Consider the following 24,970-nt stretch of genomic DNA (forward strand, 5'->3'; position numbering starts at 1 on the left):
GTGTGCCATTACATTAGAATAGAAATTTGTTAGGGCACCTGAGCAGAAATTGGGGCCATTAAGATGAATTTATCAGTTAGAAGATATCTCCAAAAGTTAGGAGGTGAGAAAATAAGGAATCTGTGCAGCATGATAAAGAAGTCTGTGAACTTTTAGTGGCATAAAATGTGATTTAAAAAAATTTTTTTTTGGTTTTATTTATTTTTGAGAGAAAGAGAGAGAGAAAGAGCAAGTGAGCATGGGAGGGACAGAGAGAGAGGGACACGCAGAATCCGAAGGCAGGCTCCAGGCTCTGAGCTGTCAGCACAGAGCCCGACGCAGGGCTGAAACCCACGAACTGCCAGATCATGACCCGAGCCGAAGTCAGACGTTTAACCGACTGAGCCACCCAGGTGCCCCAAAATATGTGATGTTTTTAAGAATAAAATGTTTCTAACTGTTGAATCTGGGTGATAGGTACATAGGGGTTCTTTATATTTTTTAATAAACTTGAAAATGGTGATAATAAAAAGTAAAATATATTTCTAAAATATATTTTTTGGTGTTTCTCAGGAAAATAAGAAAAAAGTGAAAACAAGTAAACGTGGGAGTTTTAAAAAATTTTCTTTTACTTCATTGAATATATGGCTACTCTTCATCTCCTTCTATGAGTGCTTGTGAATAACTTCAGCTCCTGAGTAAACACCTTAGAAAACACTTATTGGGGCGCCTGGGTGGCGCAGTCGGTTAAGCGTCCGACTTCAGCCAGGTCACGATCTCGCGGTCCGTGAGTTCGAGCCCCGCGTCAGGCTCTGGGCTGATGGCTCGGAGCCTGGAGCCTGTTTCCGATTCTGTGTCTCCCTCTCTCTCTGCCCCTTGCCCGTTCATGCTCTGTCTCTCTCTGTCCCAAAAATAAATAAAAAAAGAAAAAAAGAAAAAAAAAAAAAAAAGAAAACACTTATTGATTAAAGGGATTAGTATCTTTCCTTCCAAGAGGATTTAGGTATTGATTTTTCCAGTACTTCTGTAAGTATCCTTAATGAAAGATATATGAACATGCAAGATTATTCTAATTAACATGTTACATATGTTATATATGTTAATTATAATAATGCTATTTTATAAATATAATAAATGCTAGCACAATATATAAATATATATATAATCCATAATATCCTTTGCATCACAGATACTTTCATTTGATCACACTTTATCAATTAGGTTGGATTAATACTCACTTTAGCCTTGGTATGATCGGAGTTCCATAATCTATTTTTTAAATAAAATTTTTTCAGATTATTAAAGTAACATGTGTATTTACAGAATTTCTCTGGAAAGATAGAACAGGTAATAGTGGTTGCCTTCAAGGAGGAAATGGTATTAGCAGGATACTTCACTGCATACATTTTTGTATGTTTTGATTTTGAAATAGGTGACTCTATCTTACTCAAAAGTTTTTACTTTTTATATAAAAGTAACATGCTGATTATAGAAAATTTTAAAAACATGGAAAACAACAGAGAAGAAAATCAAATTGCCTATACATCTTACTACACAGAGAGAGCCACTATTGACTTTTTGATATATTTCAGTACCATCTTTTTTCTATATGTTTCTTTAAGAAATTGGAATGAAACATATACACATTTGTTTCCTTGTCCTTTCACACATTATGTTGATATAAAATTTAATGGTAAGACAGCACACTACATGTATATGATCATATATACTAAGTAACAAAAGAAGATTTGAAAGGATAGGACATTTAATTAAATGGATACATAAACCTATTGTCTGAATTCCTAAGTAAGCTTAAAAATAAAACCCAAAGAATCTAGGATCAATATTTATTTGCCACGTTTGCTATGAACCTCCCTTTACTTCTTTCCACTGAAGAAAAGAAAAGGGGGTAAAAGCCCTCCCAACACTTGTATTATAGCATTGATAGGTAAGGATTTTGACCTATGAGAGCAAAGGTCCAAAGTTCAAACTACAGAGTAAGTGCTATGAAAACTATGGGTATTCAATAAGTATTGACTAATGGTAATGACAAAGAAGGAAGGTTATTGTGTTTGGGGATAAAGGAAAAATACAAAAGATAAGCTGATGCTTCTTTGAGGGAATTACCGTGACAAAAGCATCATTAATGATGTCTTGGGTAGATGGTGACTGGACAGGGCTATTACTACAGTTACAAGTAGGTATGGAACTAGATAACCTTATAACTAATTGGCATTTAGACCGTCTTCAAAATAAATATCTCCCATCTAGACCTAATAGATAGTGCATTGATCAGCAGTCAATAAGGCTGTTAAAGTGATTGGGTTGGTTATACAGTGACCTACTAATTTAGTGCCCAGACAAAGAGTCAGTGGATTACTTTGAACGTTGCTGTGAAACTCAATTTTGATAGCCAAAGAAAAAGATGAACAATGCATGTGTAAAAGAGGGGGAAAGTGTTAATTTGACTTCAGCGTTAACGTATTTATTCCAGGAGGGTAAAATCTCAGCTGACTAAAGTGAAATGCTAGCACAACAGATTACTCACCACTTTTTTCTCTCTACCAGTCACTGGGTTTTGAGGCAAGAGAAAGAGAGAAAGAAGAATGAATATAACGTGCATGTTTAGGGAGGCAGATTCAGAGAAAGAGAGACCCAAATTCTCAAATCTTAACATCCGGTAGATTATCCTCTGTTTTATTTACAATTGCTTCATCATTTTAAGAGTACCAAATTATGGTGTCTCCCATCTATGGGCTTGCTGCTTCCATAGGAGACTGGAGAATTACTACAAGGGTATCTATCTACTTTAAGTAAGTTCCCTTCAATACCAAGCCTTTGTCCTTGGACTCTTTGTGATCTTTCTGGCAGGGAGTGAATATTTTTTGTGTCTAAATTACCAGTGTTTTATGTAAATCCTTGTAAGTTACATGTAAAAATCATATCCCTGGATTACATTTACTCACACTATAATCTAACCTTCACCAAGTGGCCTGCTCAAGAGTCCAGTTTCCACCAAATTATCTAAGCCCAAAGACAGTTGAGAATTGAAATAAGCAGCTGAGTGGCAATCTGGAACCTTGTTGCTCAAAAACATATCCTCCATCATTAAATTCCAGACACACTCAGCAGAATAAGTTCACACTGTGAGACACAGGCAAGACTTGAGACTAACTATGCAATCATCTCAGAGTCACCCTGGGGCACATCTCAGTGACCTGTCCTATCTACCACCAATTCATTACATTCTTTTTATCCCCTTGGGCCCCACTTTTTGCCGAATAGGTATAATTACATTCACGTAAAATGTGTTAAGCGAATGTATGATGCAACTCTATTGCCCTAGAGTGCAGAAATTATGTTATTGTTTCCCCCACTGCACTATCTATATATTTTTTTAATGAAGGCCCAGGGTGTTAATGATTTACATCAAGAATGAATGTGGGGTGCCTGTATGGCTCAGTCAGTTAAGCGTCTGACTCTCGACTTCAGCTCAGGTCATGGTCTCGCGGTTTGTGAGTTTGAACCCCGCATCAGGCTCTGCGTGGAAAACGCGGAGCCTGCTTGGGATTCTCTCTCTCTTCCTCTCTCTGCCCCTTCCCCGCTCTCTTTCTCAAAATAAATAAATAAACTTAAAAAATTAAAAAAAAAAAAAAAAAAAAAAAAAGAATGCCAATACCCAAAGCTAAAACAGGATTTTAGAATTTGTGTGTTGCTATTCAAAGAAAAGCAACAAACTGACACACTTGATAACATTAGTTCCAAACACAAAAGGAAAGCATCATACCTGCAGAATATATTGTGTGAGGTCAACTGCTTCTTTCTTCTCATGAACAAGTAGAGTTTCTTTGTCTTCTACAGTAATAATATTAATTTCTCCACGACGTACCTCCCTTATGCCCAAAGGGCGTTTTCGAACACAAACTCTGATTTTCTCCATCTCAGTCCAAGGATTCTCTTTCTCTGAGGTGTTCTGTCTGATATATATTTGTAAGTGGGCTTTCAGTTTTAGTAATAGGATGACTACTTAAGAGGTCAAAGTATGAGCACATTTTGTTATTTTGTACATACATTATGCCTAATATATATACACACACCTTATACATATATATTATATATAAAAAACTTCCTCAGTGTCAACACTTTATTTTTTTAAATTTTTTTGTGTTTGTTTATTTTTGAGAGAGAGACAAAGCGTGAGCGGGAGAGGGGCAGAGAGAGAGGGAGGCACAGAATCTGAAGTAGGCTCCAGGCTCTGAGCTGTCAGCACAGAGCCTGACGTGGGGATCAAACTCACAGATGGCAAGAACATGACCTGAGCCCAAGTAGGACGTTTAACCTACTGAGCCCCCCAGGCGCCCTGTCACTCTAATATGTAACATCACACGGGGTGCCTGGGTGGCTTAGTGGGTTAAGCAGCCAACTCTTGGTTTCAGTTCAGGTCATGATATCATTTGTGACTTGGAGCCCGCATTGGTCTGTACTTACAGCGTGGAGCCTGCTTCAGATCCTCTGTCTCCCTCTCTCTGGTCCTCCCCCCACCCCGCCAAATAAATAAATGTTAAAAATACATGTAATTTTATACATACTATGTGGACAGAAAGTTCTTTTAATAACTAAATCCTCCTGATTATTTCTATCTCTATCCCTACTCCACCCCATCCTTTATCCTGCCGAAAACAACGAACCAACCCCCAAACCTTAAGAACTGCTTTAGCTTTAAGACTGTGTGTCTGACTTCCAGATGTGGTCTTCCAAAAACTTCTAATGATTTTTTTTCTTTTTCTTTTTTTTTTTTTTTTTAATCATACCTGGGTTTACTAAATACCTTGAATTAGGTGGTAGGTTTCAATGTACTTTTCCTCTGTTCTTCCCAGGTATATTCTGTACCTCCCTTTGTCTTGCTCTTCCTCTTTTTGTCACCTGATGTGTGTTTGTTAGAACACAATCCTCTATTTTTTTCTTCCCAGGACAATTTTATGACTGGTGCTGCCCACCACTATCACCCTTCTATTCAGACACATTTCTTTTCTGGCTCTGGCTTCAGTGAACTTATCAACCTTAACAGCTAGAATATTTGATGAAATACTCCTTGAGCTAGGGATACAAAATTCATCATTTTACTTGCTGAGCCTAATGGGGGTATATATGCATATCTCTAAGAACTGACCATTTACCTGTATAGAAATTCCTCTTAACCTAAGTAACAAGAAAATAAAATTCTTGAAAGCAGTTTACAGGATCAATGCCTTTGGTCTATATACTTTAGAATGTCTCGGCAAGACAAATTATTCCCTTCCTTTACACTTTAGAATTTAATTAATAGCTCCTAAAAACCCTTTTATAATTGATTTTACACAGGATATTTCACTATATAACTGTTTCATATCAATTTCAATTTTCTGAGCCCTCCAACTGGCTGGAAAATTATTTTTTTGTCAGGATCTAAAATTAATAAAAAGGAGCAAATAAAATTTCTACTATTGTGCATAAAAGATAACTCCAAGCTTTTAAAGCATGCTTTGTTTTTTAACCAACATAGAGCAAATTTTTAGAAAAAAAATTTTTTTTTCAACGTTTATTTATTTTTGGGACAGAGAGAGACAGAGCATGAACGGGCGAGGGGCAGAGAGAGAGGAAGACACAGAATCGGAAACAGGCTCCAGGCTCTGAGCCATCAGCCCAGAGCCTGACGCGGGGCTCGAACTCACGGACCGCGAGATCGTGACCTGGCTGAAGTCGGACGCTTAACCGACTGCGCCACCCAGGCGCCCCAGAGCAAATTTTTTTAAATGTACCATTTTGGGGCACCTGGGTGGCTCAGTCGATTGAGCAGCTGACTCTTGGTTTCTGCTCAGGTCATGATCTCACAGTTCATGGGTTTGAGCCCTGCATCAGGCTCTGAGCTGACAGCACTGAGCTTGCTTGGGATTCTCTCTCTCCCTCTCTCTGCCCCTCTGCTGCTTGTGCTGTCTCAAAATAAATAAATAAACTTAAAATAAAATAGAATAAAACAAAAATGTACCATTTTGAGGTTAAGTGTGGCAAAATCCTGACAACTAAAAGTGGATGATGGGCATATGGGGGATTCACTGTTCTATTCTCCCTTCTGCATATGCTCAATTTTTTTTTTAACAAGAAAAACAAAATTTTAATGCATTATTTTTTAACAAGGGCCTGTGTCAAAATCTCTAGTTGTTGGGGGATATTAATAACTTAATCATACAAAGTTAATCAAGGGGAACAGAAAATGTCTTTTTAAAAATTGACTAGGGACTGACAGTGCCTGGGTGGCTGTCGGTTGCGCACCTGACTTTGGCTCAGGTCATGATCTCGCAGTTCATGAGTTTGAGCCCTGCGTCGGGCTCTGAGCTGTCAGAGCCTGGAGCCTGTTTCAGGTTCTGTGTCTCCCTCCCTCTCTGCCCCTGCCCTGCTCATTCTCTGTCTCTATCAAAAATAAATAAAACATTTACAAATTTTTTAAAAATTGACTAGGGACTCTAGATGGGTCACGTGGTCAAAAACTAGTTTTCAAGTTCAAGGGGCAAAAAGGAATGACTGCTCTTCTCCTAAAATGCTCTGTTTGTTTTTAAAATTTTTTTTAATGTTTATTTTTGAGAGAGAGACAGAGCATGAGTGGGGGAGGAGCAGAGAGGGAGACACAGAATCCAAAGCAGACTCCAGGCTCTGAGCTGTCAGCACAGAGCCCAACGTAAGTCTTGAACCCACGAACTGTGAGATCATGACCTGAGCCGAAGTCAGACGCTCAACCGACTGAGCCACCCAGGCACCCCTGTTTTTTAAATTTTTGTAATGTTTATTCTTTTTTAAGGGAGAGAGAGACAGAGCTCAAGCAGGGAGGGGCAGAGAGAGAGGGAGACAAAGAATTCGAAGCAGACTCCAGGCTCTGAGCTGTCAGCACGAAGCCCAATGCTGGGCTCAAACTCATGAACTATGAGATCATGACCTGAGCCAAAGATGGATGCTCAACCAATTGAGCCACCCAGGTGCCCCTAAAAGGCTCTGGTTTTTTAATGCCCAGTGTTCCCTAGAAGAAATAAGCTGTATCTATCTGACATGAAAAGAGTTCAGACAGCTGGAGTTAGGTCTATTTAAAATCTTAAATAAGTCAGGGCAACTAGTTTTCTAAATGCATTAAACTTTTATTAAAATTCTGAGACCAGGGGGGCCTGGGTGGTTCAGCTGGTTTAGCATCTGACTCTTGATCTTGGCTCAGATCATGATCTCATGGTTCTTGAGTTTGACCCCTGCATCAGGCTCTGTGCTAACAGCACAGGGCCTGCTTAGGATTCTCTCTCTCCCTTTTTCTCTCTGTCCCTCCTCTGAGTACACACACATACACTCTCTCTCAAAATAAATAAATAAGCTTAAAAAAAAACCTGAGACCATTAATGTATTCTGAGCTTACTTGATTTGAAGCACCTGAAGAGAATGCTCTTTGGACAAGATGACATCCTAACAGCAAGCCTTAAGTTCATGAGGGAGTTTCTCAGAGTTCTGAAACCCTGACCCCTACTTAGAAACATTTGGGTGAAAAGACAGTATGAGGATTACTGGGTAAAATGTACTTTTTAAAATCTCTACTTCTCTAATAAAGAGTAGGAAGAGTGATAAAATATAAAATAATGATATATAAAAAGTAAGAAAGCTCAATGGAATAGCTTTTGCTCTGGGTCTGTCATGTATAAACCTCTATAAGAGCACTTATCGCACCGTATGGTTGTTTATATTCCTACTCACCCTGCACCCTAAGAAACTAAGAGTCTCCATATATCCTAATTATCTTTATATCGAGAATCAGGCCTGGAAGAGATGTACTTAATATGAGCCAACTAAATGAAAGAGCCTATTTAAACTAAAATACTCATTTTATCCAAATAAATAATGCAAAGCAGTGTCTTTATTTATAAATAATTCCAACTTAGATCTTTATGTATTGTTCAAAAAAAGACTAACATTCAAGAAAATATCTGTTCTTTCACCTCAGAGCTAACCAATAGGACAGTAATAATCCTGGCTTTGATAGTCATGAACAGTCTAGTTCTCTAACAATTAAAAGAAAAGAGGGACACCTGGGTGGCTCAGTTGGTTAAGTGTGGACTCTTGATTTCAGCTCAGGTCATGATCTCATGGTTTGTGAAATCGAGCCCACACTGGGCTCCATGATAAGTGTGGAGCCTGCTTGGGATTCTCTCTCTCTCCCTCACTCTCTGCCCCACCCCAGCTTGCACGTGCACACATGTGCACAAGCTCTGTCTCTCAAAATAAACCTTAAAAAAAGTTAAAGAGTGCTATATGTTACTCTGTGCTCTGCTAAACCAAATAAAGTTTTCAGAAACACTATAAAATTCATTATGTATTTCAAATTACTAAAAGTACTTTTACCTGTAAAATTGGGTCTTCTATTTTCCTTTGGAATAAAAGAACTGGTTGCTTATGAGATTCTCTGAAAGCTTAGCCAATATAAGGCCAGATCTAAATGTATACCTTCTTTTAAGGTATGAATAATAGCTTGAAGGAAGGAAGGAAGAGAAAAAAAGAGAGAAAGAAAAAAGAAAAGAAAAGAAAGAGAGAAAGAGAAAGAAAAGAAAAGGAAAGGAAAGAAAGAAAGAAAAAGAAAATGTGGCTTAAGAATGTATTTTGTTGGGGGCACCTGGGTGGCTCAGTCAGTTGGGCGTCCAATTTTGGCTCAGGTCATGATGTCACCGTTGCATGGGTTTGAGCCCCATGTTGGGATCTGTGCTGACAGCTCAGAGCCTGGAGCCTGCTTCAGATTCTGTGTTTCCCTGTCTCTCTGCTCCTCCACCACTCTCACTGTGACTCTCTCCAAAATAAATAAACATTAAAAAAAAAAAAAAAAGAATGTATTTTGTTTCTCTATAACTCCCCATGTGCAACTTTTACAATAACAAAACAACCAAGACATGTTATTTTAAAAGAATATGTTTTCTATCATACCAATGCTGGTATTAGGGATTAGTCAATATTTTAGCTCTTAGGGACATTTCAACATTTAACTTAAAGCACTAGGTGAAAATGACTTATTGTCACCTTGACTCTCAAAGTTGCAAGTGCATCAAAAGTGTCTTACTCTTTTGTAATTACCAAAATCATGTTCTTCCAGGGCTGGAACTGAAGAAAGCACTCAAAATCAGGACCCTATTTCAACGTGTGTAGGTAAGCTAACTGCACCCAAGATCTACTTAATCCAACTACATGCTCTTTGTTTTTAACTAAGCTTTATGTCTCCTGGTTGAAGTGAATTTGATAGCCTTAAAAAAAAATCCTGTGGAATACACAGACATAGACACACACACACACACACATACACTCTTTCCATTACAGAATGCCAGTTAACTATTTACCTTCAAAGATGCACTAGATGTATCATGTTACAGTATAATAAACAATAGAAATAGGTTTGCTACGGAATAATAGCAGATCCTGGCAAGTAGCAGCTTGAACATACATGAACAATATCATTTTTCTCCCATCTGGAAAGTCCCAATTCCTCATGAACTTTCCCCCATCAAACGACTTCTATTGCTGCTGAAGTTGTTCACTATAACTTTCTATATCTAAGAAGCTGTTGCTCTCAGTCATGGAGAGGCTTGCCCTTGCCTCTGTCTCCCCCACACCCCCAAAAAAGATAATAAATTATTACCTGATACAGGACTGAGGGATTCCATAGTTATACTCTGAAACATGAGGGACTCTTTGAATAACGGGAATATCATAATCCCCCAGTATTGGAGAAAAGTGATTTGATGAAAAGAGCGAAGTGTTAGTTTCTGTTTGCACATAGGAACCAGCAGCTGTGGCATTCCGAATTCTTGTTTTTGTATGGTGTTGGGAATCAGCCGGCAGCATGCGTTGGAGCACTTTTAAGTAACTAGACTTCTGTTTGTTTACAGAAGAATCTGATAACCTGCACATTTCAAGCCCGTTGTTGCTGGTAGTTCTGTCTTTGTTGTCAGCAGGAGAATCAAAATGCAGTTGTCTGCGAGGGCCAGATCTGGATTCCTGAGGCTTAATGTACAGGCTGTTTGTCTGAAGAGGATGCTCTGGGCTACTGACTGCTTTATCTTCTTCTTGCATAATCTTAATGATTTTGATAAGTTGGAAGAGACGTTTGCGGTCATTCATGTCATGGACTCCCAATTTGGAATAGTCCTTCATTGTAACCTTGGCTAATTCATCTGTTTTTTGAAGACCAAGGGCAGTAAAATGAGGATAATACTGTGCAAGTTCAGCTTCACAAAGACATTCATACAACCAAGATGTCATTTTTTGTGAATGAGTTTCTATAACTTCTGAATAGGAAAAGAAAAAAGCCATTCACTTGAAATATTCCTTTAAAAATGAAAATCACAAAACATGCAGAAAATCCATTCTAACATACCAAGTTTTCAATATACATTTTCTTCTGAAATAATTAAACAGCACAGTGCACAAGCCAAGATGCTTATGATGCATTTGTAGTAACAGATGTAATTTATCAAATGGAACTTTAATTGTGTATATACATAGGTACATGCGCACACACACAAAAGTCACTTACTTTTTTCTAGGGAGTTCCTTCCAATCTTGCAATGTCTACTTAACACATGTCACAAACTACTGAAACATTGTTCCCAACCACTGATTGTAGCAAGACTAATTTTAGATGTTCAAGTTAATGTCAAGGCATGTTGCACAACTGTTTCCTATGATTAATGAACAAAGGCTAAGAAGTCCTTCAGAATGGAAAGCAGAATTAAATAGCAAACCACAGAGGATTATAAACTAACATAACTCAGAGGAAATCACATTTGTATCTGCTGGGTACTGGTAAAAGCTAGTTGAATAAAGAGGTAAAAACATCAATTCAGAATCTAATTCAGGGTCTCAGATCATTCTAAAAGGTAAGTAAAGGTAGGTGGTTGTAGATGTCAACTTGTGCAGAATACAAATAAAGTAATTTACCTGAGATTTAAAAAATTGTTCAAGATCTTATAGGGGCATCTGGCTGGCTCAGTTGGTAGAGCACATGACTCTTGACCTTGGAGTTGTGGGTTCGAGCCCCATGCTGTGTGTAGATATTATTTTAAAAAACAGTAATTACCAAAAAAAAATCAAGTGCTTTAAAAAAATGATTTTATATGGTGCTGGGGCACCTGGCTGACTCAGTAGGAAGAACATGTGACTCATAATCTCAGGGTTGTGAGTTCATGCCCCACGTGGGTATAGCAATTATTAAAATAAACTTTAAAAAAGGTTTTATATGGTAGAACATTAAAATGCTTAAAAACTTTTAACAGTGAGGTATTTAATACTAACAAATAATGTGTTAATTACACATAATCCACATAATCCTGGTTTATTACTAAAATCAGGATCCTGAGGAATTCTCCACACCACTGTTAGAGAAACAGAGCTCAGGGCCAGGTAATAAAGGTGATTAAATTACAGTGTATAATTAACTTTGGAGGAAATGCTACTTAGGCCACAGAAAAGGCCAAAGAAGCCTAAGTAATATATCCTAAACTCATCCTGACCTTTTCCATCTGTGGTAGATTTGGGGGAGTCAGGGAAGGCCACAAATTCTTTGCAGGTCCTTTCACATCAAGAGGCAGTGTCTTTTTCCTCCCATTGCATCTAGGTTAGCCTTGTGACTTGTTTTACCTGACAGAATGTGGTAGGGGTGACACTGTGTGACTTCCATACCTAGGCCTCAAGAACCCTTGCAGCTTCTGTTCTCTTGCAACTCTCTGCTGACAGGGGAAGCCCAGCCAATAGTCATCATCAAAGTCAGACATGTGAGAGAAGCCATCTTAGACTATTCTGTCCCAGTGGCACCATGAAATGACTGCAGCCACACGAGTGACTGGCCCAGTGAGACCAGAATTACCTAGCTAAGCCTAGTCCAAACAGAGGACTCAAAGAACCGTGGGCAAATAGTTGTTTCAAATCATTTAATTTTGGGGTAGTTTACTGCACAGCAGTAGATAACTGTAACCATGGTTCTATGCCTTTTTACATGTTGTATCTTTGCTTGAAATGTTCCCAACCCCCCTGCCTAAAATGAGTTATGCACATCCTTTCAAAATAGCTCAATAGCTCTCTGCCCCACCCTCCCATGATGCCTTCTTTCATTTCTCATCCTCTTCTACCATTTTACCACCAAGTACATTATGCAGTAGCCAAATCAGGCTACCAATCCCTTTACAACTGTTTCTTCTAGCTGGAATATCTGCCTTTCCCAAGAGAAATTCTATTCATATTTTTCTTCTGTGACATATGCCCTAGGCAAGGGATAACTGGTATTTCCTCTGTACTTCAGTAATAATAATAATAATAATAATAGCAACTAATATTTTTGAGCATTTATTATGTACCAGGCACTGTTCTAACTACCATTTGTTAACCTTTAATCTTATGAAGTAGATACATGTGGGACCTTCGGCAAGTTATTTATTTAACATCTATGAAACTCATTTTTCTCAACTGTTAATTTTTTTTTAAGTTTATGTATTTGAGAGAGAGAGAGAGAAGCACATGCGTGAGTGGCGGAGGGGCAGAGAGAGAGAATCCCCAGCAGGCTCCACACTGTCAGTGCAGAGTCCAATGTGGGGCTTGAACTCACCACCCGTGAAATCATGACCTGAGCCGAAATCAAGAGTCCGATGCTTAACTGACTGAGCCACCCAGGTGCCCCATCTCAACTGTTAAATAGGAATGTAATAGCCCCTACAGTTCCTAGGATTAGGATTCAATGAGAAAATACTTGGGGCACCTGTGGCTCAGTCAATTGAGTGACCAACTCTTGATTTCTGTTCAGGTTGTGATCCCAGGGTCAAGGGATCAAGTCCCACATCGAGCTCTGTGCTGAGTGTGGAGCCTGCTTAAGATTCTTTCTCTCTCCCCGTCTCCTGCTCGCATGTGAGCATACACTTTGAGAATGAATGAATGAATGAATGAATGAATGAATGAATGAATGAATGAATGAATGAATGAATAAGAAAATACTTGTAAAACTCTCAGCATAATGCCTCATACATACTCAGTGCCCAATAAGTATTGGTAGTTATTACTACTGTGATTTATTTCTATACTATTAACTTCACTTAGCACAGATGCTAGAACAAAATAAGCCTTCAATGTTTTGTTGTGTTTTAAATTACTTCTAAGCAGTTACATTTCCTACTTGGCTCAGCCTAACCCAGAGCAACAGCTTAAGTGCTATGCAGTCTTCAATTTCCACAGGCTGTACAAAATCATATATTTCACATACTCATTTCCTTGGTGACATACCAAACTCTGCTAACCATGACTTCTACTGCATCCCTTAATCCGTACTTGAAATACTAACATATTCCTCTTACAATGCTTGCATATCCCATAATACCATGGGAGGGGAAGATGCTGGAGATAGTAGTAATCTGAACATGCAGATTAAAGCAGCCACTGGCATGCTTCTGTATTAACTGGCAGCGTGCTGCCTTTCTGAGCCCCACAGTTAGCCTACATTCTTTTATTTTTTGGGTTTTCTTTTTGCAAAGGAAAAAGGTGTTTTCATTAAAGCACAGGGATGGGACCCATGAGCAGAAAGAGCTGCTCTTTTGTTTTAAAATTAGATATGCTTTTTTGTACCACATTCCATTTTACAAAGGTCCAACCTCCTCTTCCTTCTGGGGTAAACATCAGAATCACCCTAGGAACTTAAAAATATAAAGATAACTGAACCCCATCCCATATACATAGAAAAATTAAAAAAAAAACAAAAACAAAAACAAAAAAACCTCCCAGCATTGAGGGGGACAAACCTAACAACACTGACAAAGTCCCCCAGGTGGCTATGGTTTTAGTCCACTGATCTATATTTATCAAAATTACAAACCCAAATACACTGACCCAGCAATTCTACTTTTAGGAACCTATCTTACAGATATTGTGTAGAAGTACAAAGTGACATAGGTACAAAGTTATTCATCACAGCACTTTATATAATAACAAAGAATCAGTATAGGAACTGGTTAATAACAACCCATTAAATGGGATACTGTGAAGCAATTACAGAGCGAAAGTAAACTCTCAATTTATTAGTTACATGTTTATTTAAACATTATTTAAAAGAGAGAGAGAGAGAGCGAGCAAGCACTCAAGCAAGGGGTAAGGCAGAGAGAGAGGAGAGAGAGAATCCTAAGAAGGCTCTGTGCTGTCAGCTCAGAGCCCGATGCAGGGCTTGATCTCACGAGATGAACAACTGAACTGTGAGATCATGACCTGAGCCAAATTCAAAAGCTGTTATGTAATAGTCTCCTTCTAACACTAGCCCTCTACCAACTAGTTCCCCTCCCCCAAGGAGGACTATTATATACCAATAAATGCTGGTATCTATTATTACCTTTCCTATTGTTATTTCTATTTCATTGCTGTCTCCATCACCCAGAGCAGGACCTCTAGAACAGCTGTTTTTAAAATTTTGAAACTATGCCACTATATCTTCTTTAAAAAATGTATTTCTAAATCCATCTACCTTCCTCCCTCCCAGCCTTCTCAAATTGACCTGATACAACTACTTGTTACTATTTTGGTGTTTTTCTCCCTGGCCTTTTTTTTTTTAATGCATTTTTAAAACATTGTATATAACATCATACTCACAACTATATTATAATCCACTTTTTAAATCTATTTACATAAGCATTTTCATATGCTGTTTGTTATAGCCATTAAAAAAATTCACACAATTATAAATAATGTTTGCTGAATACATGAATTACCCCAGGGAGATAAGATTTCTCTCTCCAAACTCCTATAGTGTTTTGACTGTAAAACTGATAGGGCACTTATTACAGACTCATATATTTTTTTAAATTTATTGCCAGCCTTGTTCCAGAGATGACGTAAGGTGGCTCTACCTTATACTATAATGTGAATTCTTCAAGAGAAAAGCAGTATGATCTGCTCAGTCTAGCATTTGAGCTAGAAAGGTGCGTAACCAGTATTTGTTGAACGAACACAATCTGCTTAGACAGGACAAAGAACAAAAAGTTTCACCATTTCTATTTTTTAACCAAGGCAACTAAAGGATTACAAGATTGCCTGGGGGCACCTGGGCGGCTCAGTCAGTTAAGCATATGACTTCAGGTCCTGATCTCACAGTTTGTGGGTTGGGGCCTGCTGACAGTGCGGAGCCTGGAGCCTGCTTCAGATTCTGTGTCTGCTTTCTCTCTGTCCCTCCCCCACTCAAGCTCTCTCTCTCTCTCTCTCTCTCTCTCAAAAATAAATAAAACATTAAAAAAAAAAAGAATGTATGAAACTTATGTCGTTGGAGCCATTTTCTCTGTTTCCTAACTCTACAAGTCCCATCACCCAAAGTAACGGAGACAACCTCAGAGTCCTTAAAAACTAGAAAAGCCTGGGGCGCCTGGGTGGCGCAGTCGGTTAAGCGCCCGACATCAGCCAGGTCACGATCTCGCGGTCCGTGAGTTCGAGCCCCGCGTCAGGCTCTGGGCTGATGGCTCAGAGCCTGGAGCCTGTTTCCGATTCTGTGTCTCCCTCTCTCTCTGCCCCTCCCCCGTTCATGCTCTGTCTCTCTCTGTCCCAAAAATAAAATAAACGTTGAAAAACTAGAAAAGCCTGATACAATATATTTACCAACGTCACCTTTGCACTTAATATAGTTCAAAAAAAATTTTTATGTAATAAGGCTAATCACATTTTTTCAGCAGACAGTGCACAGTCATACTACTTTGATGATCTAATTAAACTAAAATTTATTGAGTTATATTTTAAAATGTATTGAGTTATATTTTATGCAAAGAATTATGCCTAAGTCCTTTACGCAAACTATTCTATTCATCTGGCTAAATCTGAATTCCATTTAAAAATTAAAAAAAATTAGGGCACCTGGGTGGCTCAGTCGGTTGGTCGTCCGACTTCAGCTCAGGTCATGATCTCATGATCTGTGAGTTCGAGCCCCGCGGCGGGCTCTGTGCTGACAGCTGGGAGCCTGGAGCCTGCTTCGGATTCTGTGTCTCCCTCTCTCTCTGTCCCTGCCCCCCTCTGTCTCTGTCAAAAATAAAATAAACATTTAAAAATTTTTTTTTAAATTTAATTTTTTATATTTATTTGTTTTGGGGAGAGCACAAGCGGGGAAGGGGCAGACAGAGGGGGACAGAGGGTCTCAAGTGGGCTCTGCGCTAACAGGCTGACAGCAACAAGCCCAATGTGGGGCTCGAACTCACAAACTGTGAGATCATGACCTGAGCCAAGGTCAGATGCTCAACCAGCTAAGGCCACCCAGGCGCCCCAATGATTATTTATTTTTGAGAGAGAGACAGAGTGAGAAGGGGGGAGGGGCAGAGAGAAAGGGAGACACAGAATCTGAAATGGGCTCCAGGCTCTGAGCCGTCAGCACAGAGCTGGATATGAGGCTTGAAATCACAAACCATGAGATCATGACCTGAGCCAAGTCAGACACTTAACCAACTAAGCCACCCAGGTGCCACCAGAATTTCATTTTTAAAAACCTGTTGGAGGGGTGCCTGGGTGGCTCAGTTGGTTAAGCATATAACTCTTAATTTCAGATCAGGTCATGATCTCATAGTTCAGGAGATGGAGCCCTGTGTTCGATTCTGTGCTGACAGCACGGAGCCTGCTTGGGATCCTCTCTCTCCCTCTCTCTCTGCCCCTCCCCTGCTCACATGCTTGCTTGCTCTCAAAATAAATAAAACACTTTAAAAAACATCTTGGAGTGAACCCCTAAAATAATGTTTATTGGTTGTCATTTTATTTTTAAGTTTATTTATTTTGAGAGAGAGAGAGAGAGAGAGCGCGTGCTGGGGAGAGGCAGAAAGAGAGGGAGAGAGAGAATCCCAAGCAGGCTCTGCACTGTCAGCACAGACCCTGATGTAGGGCTCGATCCCAAACTGTGAGATCATGACCTGAGCCAAGATCAAGAGCTGGACACTTACCCAACTGAGCCACCCAGGCATCCCGGTTGTCATCTTAAATTGACAATACTAATGCAAATGTAAATTACTCTTAAAATCATGTTTTATTCAAATTGTATTATTGGGTTTATCTTTCAGTGGTTAAATAAGATGAGAGCAAAGGATCATTCTAAAAGTACATTCCTCAGCACCTGATTAGATAATTAGGGAGAACAAAAAAGTCCAACACTGGTGGTCTGTTAACAAGATAACCTGGGTTGTAAGTTGTAGTAGTTTCCCAGACAAAGGCTGTAACCTACGAGTAGCAATAGGTCTCCCTTAGAAGGGGTGGAGGGTGGGGGGAAGAAACTACACTAAACTAATTTTTCTACAAATTCATTTAAGTACGTTGGGATTCAAGCTGCCAAAATATCACTGTAATGAACTTTATTTTTCTGTACCCCAGGATTTTTGCTCTAGATTTCTTTAGGCAGGCTTACCAGGATAATGACCCTTCTCTTTACACCCATCCATAAATGCATGTTTTTACTTTTGATATTTTCTCTGTAGTTATTTTATTGTAGAACATCCCTTCATCCTTCTTAGAAATGTTAGCTATAATAAAATAGTGACATGCCCACTTTGCCAGTGGATTTAGAAGGAACTAATACTAAAGCACTGGTATAACACATCATGGACATCCCATAAACATGGATCTTAAAACTACTACCACCACCACCAAACATATTTTTATTCTGTAGGGAGAAAACTGAACAGAGAGCAAAACATTCACATTGTTTCTTCTTTTCTATTTTAAGATGTCAAATAAGACTTTTATTTTAAACGGGCCAGTAGACCATCAAAGAGTTTGTTTAGTAGTAAATAATATAGCAGAAAATAACTGGATTAGGTATCAAAAAAATCCAGGATCCAGTCAAGCTCTGCCAAGAATCAGACGCAACATGTGATTAAATTATTTAATGTCTCTGGGCCTCAACTTCTTCAACTAAAATAATTGGTATTGACAGGTATTGACAGTACAATTAGATATATTAAAATACTCTCTACGTGTGTGGATCGTATAGCAGGCAGATTCTGTAAAGCACCTACTAACTGCTTGGCAAATTTCAAGCACAGTAATCTACCCACAGCATTTTAAAATATTACGAAAAATTCCTAATATCCCAAAAGTGAATAGAATTGTACCATAAACCCTCACATTAACTACCCCTAGATTCTTCAATTATCAAAATTTGCCTTACTTGCTTCTTCTATTCTTTATTTCCTTTGCTAAAATATCTTAAAAAATATATTTTAGTTTTTTTAGTGTGTATTTGTTTTTGAGAGAGAGACACAGTGTGGGTGGGGGAGGTAAAGAAAGAGAGGGAGACACAGAATCTGAAGCAGGCTCCAGGCTCTGAGCTATCAGCACAGAGCCCGAGATGGGGCTTGAACTCACAGACCGTGAGATAATGACCTGAGCTGAAGTCAGATGCTTAACCCACTGAGCCACCCAGGTGCCCCTCCCAAATTTTTTTAATGTTTATTTTTGAGAGAGAGAGAGAGAGAGAGAGAGAGAGAGAGAGAGAGCGAGCAGGGGAGGGGCAGACAGAGAGACACAGAACCCGAAGCAGGCTCCAGGCACGGAGCTGTCAGCACAGAGTCCAATGAACGGCTAGAACTCACAAACCACAAGATCATGACCTAAGCTTAACCGACTGAGCCACTCAGGTGCCCCCCACTGTGGTTTTGATTTACATTTTCCTGATGATGAGTGATGCTAAGCATCTTTTCATGTACCTGTTGGCCATCTGTAGGTCTTTGGAAAAATGGCTATTCAGATCCTCTGCTTATTTTTGTTTTCAGATTATTTACTTTGCTATTGAGTTCTAGGGTTTTTTACATATATATATTCTAGGTATTAACCCTTTATCAGATATACGATTTACAAATATTTTCTCCCATTCAGTAGGCTGCCTTTTCATTTTATTGATGGTTTCTTCTGACATATAGAAGCTTTTTAGTGTGATGCAGTTCTGCTTTATTTTTGCTTTTGTTGCCTTTGCTTTTGGTGTCAAATCCAAAAAATCATTGCCAGAACTGGTGTCAAAGAGCTTACCACTTACGTTTTCTCCTAGAAGTTTTATGGTTTCAGCTCTTACTTTCAGACTTTAATCCATTTTGAGTTAATTTTTGTGTATTTGCATGTTGCTGTCCAGTTTTCCCAACAATAAAGTATTTAAACATATATTTTTAAAAATATCTTTTTACAAAAATATTTTTGTTTAACTCAGAATCCAAACAAAGTGCACACATTTGGTTGTCATGTCTCTTAAATCTTTTTTCTTACAGAGCAATACCCCATCATTTCTTTTTTCCCTTTCTACTCCAATGACTTTTTGCAGAAACCAAGTATGTTCCAAGTATGTGACATCCTTATACTAAAAAATAAAAAAAATAATAATAATAATCACTCATTATTCATCTGAAATTCAAATTTAACTAGGTGTCCTGTTGTGTTTTGGCCTAATCTCACAACCCAGTATTAGAATCAAGTTCTACATTTTGGGCAAAAATACTTCACAGGTGTTACTATGCACTTTAAAATACATCATATTAGGGGGCACCTGGGTGGCTCAGTTGGTTGAGCGTCTGACTTTGGCTCAGGTCATGATCTCACAGTTCATGGGTTTCAGCCCTGCATCAGGCTCTGTGCTCACCGCTTGCTCAGAGCCTAGAGCCTGCTTTGGATTCTGTGTCTTCTTCTCTCTCTGCCCCTCCCCTGCTCACGCTTTGTCTCACTCTGTTTCTCAAAAATAAATAAATGTAAAAAAAAAAAATTAAAAAAAACCCATCATATCAGAATATATGCAAATGTCTGCTAGATTTGCAGGCTGATTCCTTCATTGTAAAGTTTTCTCATCAGCCAATCAATCCAATAGTTTCATCCAATGATTGCTACCTGCCTCAATTATTTCATTAGGGGTTGCAAAATGGTAATTTTCAGAATATATCATTGTTGGTGGAATTTTCTTGTAAAGAAAAACTTTCAGTTAACAACTAGGGCTATTTGATCATCCAGAGTAAAGTTTGTACATAGAAGGCAGCAATAAAGGTATTCTTTCCTTTTAATTTCTAATTTTCAGAGTAAGAAGTAATGCCCTATTTTATTTTGTTTTTAATGTCTATTTATTTTATTTTGAGAAAAAGAGGGATAGAGAGTGAGCAGGGGAGGGGCAGAGATAGAGGGAAAGAGAATCCTAAGCAGGCTCCGCAGTGTCAGCATGGAGCCTCATGCAGGGCTCCAACCCACGAACCATAAAATTATGACCTGAGCCTAAACCAACAGTCGGACACTTAACCATCTGAGCCACCTAGGCACACCTGCCTTAGTTGTTTTGGATGGTATCTAATGAGTTCCTTTAGGATTTGGGTTTTGCCTTTTTTTGGGGTGGGGGGTGCTTTTTAAAAATTCACTATTAACTCATGTTTTGGTTTTTTAAATATATATTCTGTGTTTCAATTAATGTCTGACAGTTTCATCTTGTATTATTTTCTGACCAAAACCTAAAATCAGCTTTCCTCCAAGAAACACATCTCAGAAGTAGCTGCCCATTGTCCCATGTCCAGCTAAAAATTATGCGTTTCCAGCAAGTCTTAAGCACAGAGGGCCTGAGCATTTGGGAAAGGAGATCAGGAATAGCTGTATACAGCCACAACTAATCCAGAATGGTCGCTACTTACTTCATGTTTGAGTTACTGAATATTTTCCCTAGGTTAATTTTCAACTTCAATGTCAACTCCTAACAATTGGTTTTGGCTTTTGGAAGTATTTATTAAGAAGGATTTTGAGCAGGGATACCTGGGGGGCTCAGTTGGTTAAGTTTCCGTTTTCAGCTCAAGTTATGATCTCATGGTTTGTGAGTCTGAGCCCCGCATGGGGCTCTCTGTCAGCACAGAGCCTGTTTTAGATCTTCTGTCTCCCTCTCTCTCTCTCTCTGCTCCTACCCTACTCTCTCAAAAATAAACATTTAAAAACAAACAAAAACAATACAAAAAAGACAGATTTTGAGCATTTAAAACCATTAATAGAATACAGGATGAAAATTGGGGTAGGGGATGGTGTCAAGTCATTTCCATGACTTCTTTCCATGTTTCTTGTGCTCCAAATATATTGGAGTTAAGAATTTACCACTGACACCTTTGTCACACTGTGATATAAGGATGTAAATAAAGATGACAGGATATAATAACCATGAAGCAGTAAAACAATCAAATGGAATATAAGATCAAAATCTGGGTAAATTAAGCATTTCAATATTTTAAGAAATTTGTCTAGGGTGCCTGGGTGGCTCAGTTGGTTAAGGGTCCAGCTCTTGATTTTGGCTCAGGTCATGATCTTGTGGTTCATGAGTTCGAGCCCCATATTGGCCTCCATGCTAAGCAGGTGCAAAGCCTGCTTAGGATTCTGTCTCCCCCTCTCTCTGCCCCTCCCCTGCTTACTCTCTTCCAAAATAAATAAAAGTAAACTTAAAAAAAAAAAAGAATGCAGAACATTTTTATTACTCTCAAAAGACTCCTCATGTCTCTTTGCATTCCTTCCTTTTCTATGCCCCTGGCCCTAGGCAACCACTGATCTGCTGTCATTATATATTAGTTTGTATTTTCTGAAGTCTTCTATAAATGGGATTATAAAATACAGTCTTTTTTTGTATCTAGCTTTTTTCATGTAGTATAATGATGTTGAGATTTATCTGTGGTGCACAGATCACTCCCTCATTTTACTTAGAAGACTAGAATGATACAGAGAATAGCCCATAGTAATATAGCTCTCAAGTAACAGTTCTAAGATTGGAACTTAGGTCTTCTCATGGCTAGTCCCATGTTCTTTCCACTATTCCATTCTGCCTCCTTCACAAGTAGTGGCAAAGACAGCCACACTGCCATCCCCCCATGACAGGCCCACTATCTACACTGCTCAGTAGACTGGCAGCTTCCTGCATCTGTGCTGCAGCACAACACAGCTCAGCTCACAGCTGCCACCACCATGAAAATGCCCTGCAAATCAGTGAAATCAATATGGGGTCAGATGACAGGTTTTTGTATGTAGGGCCCACTCACATTCAATGCCACAAGTATGCAGAGTTCTCCCCTGTGACACCCAGGATCTACTGGGTCTCAGCTGTTGGGGTAACAATCAGAAATAGTCTTGGAAGAAATCCAAGAAATTCAAACTTTCTTATCCTGGTGTTAGAGAAAATCAACTGGAAGGGGAATACATGTAACTTTATATACAATTAAGGAAGTTTATTCACATTCCAGGATGTGGATAAGATCCAACTATTTAACATACCCTCTCAAACTTTCCATTCATCTACCTGAACTATGTAACTTTATCCACCTAAATTGCCTGAAACTGAACTTGGTATCGTATTAACTCAGTCATCTAGCTGCGTAAACTGGACAAAGTCAGTTTCTCTGAGTTTCATTCCCCTCTCTTAAAGGATGCAGTAAGATATTTATGTAAAACTAATTTGAAAACTATAAAGTACTCCATAAGGATGGGGCCATGCTCTCTTACTCAGCACTGGTCACTATGCCTGGCATGTAGAAAGTGTTGGCCACCTGACTTAGATACAAATAGATGCACTGTATGAAGACTTTTAACATGGTTACAAGATAATTTCTATTATTTGGTCAAAACCTGAATATGTAACATAGAATCAAAAGGTAAGGAATTAGAGTTACTAGAGTAGACATATTATATTTGCAAAATACTATGTGCAGGCTTCTATTCAAACTATTTCATCAATGACAATTGTACAAGTACTTTGCTCTCCACTGAAATAGTTAACATAAATGTCTAATTACATATACAACAGGGAAATATTAGATGATGCTATATATTGAAAGATCAATACTTGATACAAATAAACGTCATGTGTATGTGTGGTCTTATTTGATTTTTCTTTTAATCAACTTTCCTTATATATAATAAACTAGATCCATTTTAGGAGTATAGTTCTATGAATTATGACAAATATATATCCATGTAATCACTATATCAGTCAAAATACAATCAATACAGTCCCATCAATCACCTACTGAAAGTTCCTAAACACCCTTGGCTGTCAATCCTCTCTTCCACCCTGGGCCCAAGGTAACCATTAACCTGCTTTCTGTCTCATAGATGACTCGTATTTTCTAGAATGTCACATAAAATCACATAGTGTCATTGTTATTTTAAATCCATGTAACATATACAGATAAGAGATTTTCAACTGTGTGATTTTTATTTCTTAGGCCTTTGGAATAAAGTTAAAATACCGGTTTTCATTAAGTCTTTTTTCACTGACCTAGATGACATAAAAGAAGAAATTGCTTAAATTAGTCTAATTTTTTTTAAGTTTATTTTGAGAGAGAGAGCACACATGCAAGCAGGGGAAGGGCAGAGAGGGAGGGAGAGAGGGGATCCCAGGCAGGCTCTGCACTGCAGCAAGAAGCCCCAGAGCCCTATGTGGGGCCTGATCTAATGAACCATGAGATCATGACCTGAGCCAAAACCAAGAGTAAGACACCTAACCAACTGAGCCACACAGGCGGCCCCATCAGTCTAATTTTTTAAAGTCAACCTGAGAAAAACATATAGTATCAATGACTTGGGGAAAATATTACCTATTAGAAAATAAGCAATCCCATGGGTAAATAGAATATTTATGCTAAAAGAGTTCTGTGTTCCACCTCTAGGGGGAGACAACTGAGTAACATTAACCCAGGGGCAGGTATTATAATTTCAAAAAACTTGAAGAACATATCAGAATCCACTGTTGTCTGCTTGTAGAATTGTCAAGATTATTCAATATGTCTAATAAAAGTTTCGATCACTGGGGCGCCAGGGTGGCTCAGTCAGTTTGGTGTCCGACTTTGGCTCAGGTCATGATCTCATGGTTTGTGGTCGTGGGTTCAAGCCCCACATCGGGCTTTGTGCTGACAGCTCAGAGCCTGAGGCCTGCTTTGGATTCTGTGTCTCCTTCTCTCTGTCCCTACCCTGGTTGTGTTCTGTCTCAAAAATAAGTAAATATTAAAAATTTTTTTTAAATTTTGATCACTATAAAAAAGAAAACCTAAATGTAATATCTATGTATTCCTTGCCAATCAGAAAAACTAGGGGAAAATGGTCCAAGTTCAAAAGCATAGAAGTTATTTTTAGCTTCTCAAATTAATGTGACATCCCAAATACTTGATTATCAAAAAAGAAACAGGAAAAAAGGGTCAATAAATCCCTCTAGGACATCATTAAATTCTAACAACTTTATTAAGATATAATTCACATACCATAAAACTCACCCACTTAAAGAGTACAATTCAACATTTTTTAGTATATTCAGAGTTGCACAACCATCATCAAAATCCAATTTTAGAACATTTTTATCACTCTAAGAAGAAACCTCATACCATTAAATTTTAGATGTTACACTAACATCTGAAAGGGAAAAGCAGGGCGCCTGAGTGGCTCAGTTGGTTAAGCATCCAATTCTTGGTTTCAGTTCAGGTCATGATCTCACAACTCCTGCATTCAAGCCTCGCATCCGGCTCTGCGCTGATAGAACTGAGCTTGCTTGGGATTCTGTCTCCCTCTCTCTCTGCCCCTCCCCCTGCTCATGCTGTCTCTCAAAAATAAATAAGTATTCAAAAATAAATAAATAGTTAAAAAATAAATGGGAAAAGCTCTTCCCCTAAAGCATTCATTTCTAAAGTTATCAAAACCAAAATTAACCACAGAAGAAAATGATAAAATGTATTGAAATTTTCTATAGAAATTTGAGCTGTCGGGGTGTTTGGCTGGCTTAGACAGTAGGGCGTATGACTTTTTTTTTTTTTTTTTTTTGTTAACGCTTATTATTGAGAGACAGACACAGAGCATTAGCAGAGAAGGGGAGAGAGACACAGAATCTGAAGCAGGCTCCAGGCTCTGAGCTGTCAGCACAGAGCCCCACATGGGGCTCAAACTCACAAACTGCGAGATCATGACCTGAGCTGAGGTCGGACACAAC

General features: G+C 38.6%; 1 protein-coding gene across 5 annotated transcripts in view; it reads right to left on the minus strand.

Moving 5' to 3' along the window:
• Positions 1-24,970, minus strand: part of KIF24 (kinesin family member 24) — a 75,401-nt gene that overhangs the window by 39,644 nt on the left and 10,787 nt on the right. For 3 of the 5 annotated variants that reach the window (XM_086683376.1, XM_086683374.1, XM_025913059.2), the window contains 2 exons: positions 9,665-10,313; positions 3,767-3,956 (listed from right to left, as the gene is read on the minus strand). In XM_086683376.1, coding sequence (XP_086539502.1) covers positions 3,767-3,956; positions 9,665-10,313 — 839 coding nt within the window. Of the gene's footprint in view, positions 1-3,766; positions 3,957-9,664; positions 10,314-10,561; positions 10,823-24,970 lie in introns of those variants that run through there. The other 2 variants (XM_086683375.1, XM_086683377.1) reach the window with 2 other exon arrangements.

Source organism: Puma concolor, chromosome D4 (assembly GCF_028749965.1).
Source record: "Puma concolor isolate L17-30 chromosome D4, mPumCon1.1.hap2, whole genome shotgun sequence".
NCBI lineage: Eukaryota > Metazoa > Chordata > Mammalia > Carnivora > Felidae > Puma > Puma concolor.